Source organism: Vulpes lagopus, chromosome X (assembly GCF_018345385.1).
Source record: "Vulpes lagopus strain Blue_001 chromosome X, ASM1834538v1, whole genome shotgun sequence".
NCBI classification, from domain to species: domain Eukaryota; kingdom Metazoa; phylum Chordata; class Mammalia; order Carnivora; family Canidae; genus Vulpes; species Vulpes lagopus.
The window spans coordinates 19,032,883-19,038,286 of record NC_054848.1 but is presented as its reverse complement, the minus strand read 5'-3'; the positions used below and the strand labels follow the sequence as shown (position 1 = coordinate 19,038,286).

The window sequence follows — 5,404 nt, the reverse complement described above, 5'->3', positions numbered from 1 at the left end:
AACTTGCACCCGGAGTGAAATTCTTTTGAATTGAAAGATAATCCATTAAAAAGACAGGAGCACATGGGACCCATAAAGGAGCTGTCATTGATGCATAGCTGGTGTGAATCGTACAGATTGCTTTTCTCCTAATACGTACCTGAGATCAGTGTCAGAAAAAAACAGGCTCTGTAGGGGTTGGTGTAGATCACCTAGGCAATATAGAACAATTAGGAAGTCTGAGTTACAGCTTATGATCATAGAAAAATGTATGTGTTCTAGGGAGGTGGAAGTGGAGATGTGTTAAGATAGCTCATGAAAGGGACGCCTGGGTGGCTCAGTGGTTTAGTGTCTCTCTTTGGCCCAGGGTGTGATCCTAGAGTCCCGGGATCGAGTCCCACATCGGGCTGCCTGCATGGAGCCTTCTTCTCCCTCTGCCTGTGTCTCTGCCTCTCTCTCTCTGTGTCTCTCATGAATAAATAAATAAAATCTTTTTTTTTTTAAAAAAAGATAGCTCATGAAAATAAGTTGTTCTATGACATAGATACCTGATAATGACTTGATGGATGAATGGACAAATGGATGAATATTGCCTTGGGCTGAGGAGTTGCCCTTCTCTTGGCATGTTTACATAAGTAGATTGGTTGGATTTTCTATACCAAAGTACATTCTAATTTTCAGATGAGTAACTAAAAATTACTTATATACCAGCCAGCCTGTTGGTATACCAGAGACACTGTCCCGTTAATCATAATCAGCATTTGTTGTGCTGTGTTCTAAGACCTGTACCATTTGGAACCATGGAGATCCTTCCATAAGAAATGGTCACTCTTTGGTTGTTGCTGTTGTTACGTAAATTAACCCATGTGTTATAGGCTAGCAATGTTTCAAATGGTGGAGCTTCTACTGGTCTTTCAACCCCTTCAGTCTTCTGATGGTGGACTTTACTGTGATGGCAGAAGTGGTGTTGTAAGTCCAGGTACCACTGGCTACCATTTTCATGCAGGAACCACAAAAGCTCACAAAAGATGAACTCCATAGCTCATCTTTTCATCTTCATTTTGCCATAGTAGGAGCAAGTGTACTTGATGTGCTGGCTTATTTCAATATTCTTCACCTTTTTCCTGAGGGAGGCACCATAATGGGTCTCATATTTACCGATAATTCCAAACTTCTTGGTGCGTTTAGCCATGTCCCTGCAAACCAGGTCTCATCCCAGAGAGCCTGGTCATTTCTACTTAAATGTTAAGAAGCAGTCACCTAAGCAACATTGAGAACACAAAAACTAGGCTGAGTTTTTGGAAGATCAACTCTCGACTGGGTTTCACAAAAGGAAAGCATTCATTTTGGGTTGAACTTTATGGAGGAAGTTGGGTATGAGCTCAGTGTTGGAGGATAGATTGTAATTGGATTGGCAAATGAGTAGGGAGAGGGCAATCCAATAACTCAGACATGGAAGGAGAACAGTCTTACTTGAGGGAGTGTGTTTTTTTATTTTATTTTATTTACTCATTAGAGACACACAGAGAGAGGCAGAGACACAGGCAGAGGGAGAAGCAGGCTCCATGCTGGGAGCCCGACGTGGGACTCGATCCCTGGTCTCCAAGATCATGCCCTGGGCCGAAGGCGGGCACTAAACCGCTGAGCCACCCCGGGATCCCTGAGGGAGTGTGTTTGTAAACGATGGATCTGCACATGGGGACCAGGTTAGTAAAGATATGGAAAGCGAGGCAGAAGAGTTAAGATATTACAAATAGATCATTGGGTGCCTGTGTACGTTGTGTTCATTTGCAAGTAACACAGAAGTGTACTTTAACAAAAAATTTTCTTACAGAAGATGCCTTAATGATGTTATCAGGGAACCAGTCCTGAGCGTGCTGGCCTTCTGTTCTAATGGTTGCCATGTCATAGTCATAAGATGGCTACTATAGCGTTAGTCATCACTTCTACATTCATGTTGGGGAAAAAAGGGTAAAATGGTCTACCTACCAGCTCTCCTTTCCTACCAGTCTTTTTATAAAGGGATCAAAAGCTTTTCCAAAAGTCTTTGTTAGGCTTGTGGTTTTGTTTCATTAAACAGAACTGGGCCACATTCCACATGCCTACCCCTAGGGACAAAGGAAGCTGAGAAATGAAGTATTGGGCTTTCAACATGGAGATGTCAGGGTAGAAAGAGATTATTAATGTCCAATGGATTAGAAAATAAACAGAGCCATTGTGGAGCAGGGAAATGACATGTTGAAAGCCTATATCCTGCCCAAGATTGTTCTCTGAAAATTCTTAGAGGAAAAAAAGAGCTGGGATGATCTAGATTATCATTAAGGAAGTATTTACCCTTTTCACTTTGCCACTCTGGGCATAAATTTCTCCACATCGCTGATACTGGTTTTGGCCACATGATTGTCTTTGACCAATGGAATGTGGGTGGAAATGACAGCATACTAGTTCTGAGCCTAAGCCTCAAGAAGCCTCTCATGGTTCTGCTTGTCTTTATTTTGCCACTGCCCTAAAAACAACATGCTTCCCTAGGAGCCCACTTGTCAGTGTACAGTGAGGGGTACAGAGTCATCCTGGTTAACCCACAGACCTGCAGTGTGAAGTAGAGCTGCTCTAGCTGACCTGTAGACCTATGAAAGTAAAGATAAATGGTCATGTTCTTTTCTACTGAGATTTTGTGGTTTCTTGTTACACAGGGATAGTGATGAATATAATTAATAATCCTTATATTGAGGTGATCTGATGAAGGCAATCTGTTACTTAAAAATAATGATATAAAGCATTTGTACTGTCCTACACATAAATGACAGTTGACATAGTTTTCTCTGGAAGGGAAGTAGATTAAGTACCACTGTGTCCATTTTATGGAATACTGGCCATCAGAAAGCAATCTTAGCATTTGCAAAGACATGGATGGAGCTAGAATGTATTGTCCTAAGCAAAATGGTCAGAGAAAGACAGATACCATATCATTTCACTCATATGTAGAACTTAAAAAAACAAAAGAGATGGACGATAGGGGAAGAGGAAGAAAGAGAAACCATGACAACTCTTACCTGTAGAGAACAAACTGAGGATTGATGGAGAGAGGTGGGCGGGGGATGGGCTAAGTGTGTGATACGAATATTAAGGACAGCACTTGTGATGAGAACTGGGTGTTGTATGTAAGTGATGAATCACTGAATTCTCTCTTTTTTTTTAAAGATTTTATTTATTTATTCATGAGACACACACAGAGAGAGGGGGGGGGGCAGAGACACAGGCAGAGGGAGAGAGGGAGAAGCAGGCTCCATGCAGGGAGCCCAATGTGGGACTCGATCCCAGGTCTCCAGGATCACACCCTGGGTGGAAGGCAGATGCTCAATCACTGAGCCACCCAGGTATCCCACTGAATTCTACTCTTGAAACCAGTATTAAACTGTAATTTTAATTTGAACAAAAACTTGAAACAGAAAAAGTATCATTGTCCATTTTACTAGGCTAGAAAATAGAATCAGAGAGGTAAGATGATCTCCTTAAGCTCAGTTGGCTAGTATTTGTAAGACTGCTGTTATTTTTAGCTCAAAGCACATTATTTTAAACAAATCATTTACTTTTGTCCCATTGCTACAAAGTTTTCTTTGCAGTTCATAATATTTCAGGTCCTTGCCTGGAACCACTGTGCCTGGAACATCACAGACATTTTGTGGGTTGAATGAATAAATTTGGGAATGAATAAATGAATGGAATAAGCACTCAAGAAATATATCTGTATTAGAGAGTAAAAGCTTTCCTAATCTTATCAAGTGTAAAATGAGTGGACCCTTTCATTGTCATAGTTCCCACTTACACTCTATCACTCAAAATCCATTGCATTTCATGAGGGTGAAACTCAGCAAGCTGATTTTCACCCATGCCCTTATCACATCTTTGAGAAGCAAAGAGATTATATTTGTCAGTATATTAGGGGGGAAGACCCAGAGTGTCTTACTTGCATGGAGAGAATGCCGTATGTGCTTGGTGTACTATCATTTGTAGTTTATATCGTTAGCATCACTACAGCATCCGGTTAGACAGGAACAATGAGATGCCTGGGCTCTGGAGATGGCCTCAATCATGTACATCGGTCTGTTAATATAATAGGTAATAGTGAGATGAAAAAGGGAACGAAGACAGGCAAAGTTTGTGGGGGAAGACAAAGTAAAAATCCTTTTCTCTGGGACAAGATCTCAATCAAACGAGGGCAGACACCATTTAAAACATCAATTTTTAGTGAATTCTGCATTTAAATCAGTCAAAATCATGACAATAAATTCAAATTCAAATAAAAATTAATAAAGAGTAAATTCTTTTATCTTCAGCATTACTACTTAAATTCTAATTAAACTAGATCAGCAACATTTGCCATGCCAGTACCTTCCCAGTATGCTGAAAGCCCTCACCAGATAAGAAAAAGGAGGCCAAAACGGTTTTGGTTGGGATGAATCCCTGGGAATAACATTATAATGAGCTATAAGGGGGCAGGTGGTTTGGAGAATCCCTGAATACAAAGTCAAAGGGGCTTCTGTAGCTTCCCATTGTTACTGGATAAATTCTTTGGCATGGTTCACAAGATATTTTTTCTAATCTCACTTTTGGGTACTATGTACGAACATTCTAAGAACAAACTTGGAAATATTTTTTTGAAACAGACTTATTTAATGACTATAGTTAGTGCAACTTGGACATAATAAAATTTCCCATAATTTAGATGGACTGAATTTTCCCAACTCTTTACTACTTTCTTGTAAGAGATTTATAATCTGTGCACTTGCTTTGTGGTACCTCCAACCAGAGGAAACCATTTATTTTCCCCTCCAATGATGGAAGGCTTGACCATGTGTCTTGATTTGGACAATGGAATGCCACTTAATGGATGAGTAAAAGGTTTAAGTGTACTCAGATGGTTAGGCTTGGTCTCTTGAAATTCTGCCATCTACCATGAGAAGAACATATCCCAAGTAACTCCTGGCCCCAGAATGTTGAAGATCTCTGTTACATGTATGAACTTGATATAAAGCCTGGAATCTAGCCTGGCTCTGCCAAGCCTAGTCAAGAAATGCAGCCTATCCACAAACCCATGGGCAAGAAAAATTTTGTGCTTGAGGGCTGCTAAAAGTGAGAATTAGTCATCGTAGTAGATAATTCTAAACTGTAGGAATGGTAATTTTAATTTGAATAAAAACTTGAAACAGAAAAAGTATAATGCCATCTACAGATGGCAGGCCCAAGGTTGCCTTAACGTAATAATAAAATTTTTATGTAGGCCTTTTTATACAAGAATTCTCAGTGGACAAAGTGAATATCTCCTATATCTCTAGCACTTCATTAAATCTAACACCAAGCAATGTAGAAGCAGAATGTGTTTAGGAAAAAGTATTAAACATATTCTAAGATACTATTTTTCCAA

At 39.9% G+C, this 5,404-nt stretch overlaps 1 protein-coding gene across 1 annotated transcript; it reads right to left on the bottom strand.

Annotated features, from left to right (window-relative positions):
• Positions 1 to 882: 882 nt before the first annotated feature.
• LOC121483511 (60S ribosomal protein L37a-like) lies at positions 883 to 1,171 on the bottom strand. Its single transcript, XM_041742124.1, is given in 2 exon segments — positions 883 to 1,011; positions 1,013 to 1,171. Coding segments are annotated over 2 exon segments (288 nt in total).
• Between the last annotated feature and the right edge of the window lie 4,233 nt (positions 1,172 to 5,404).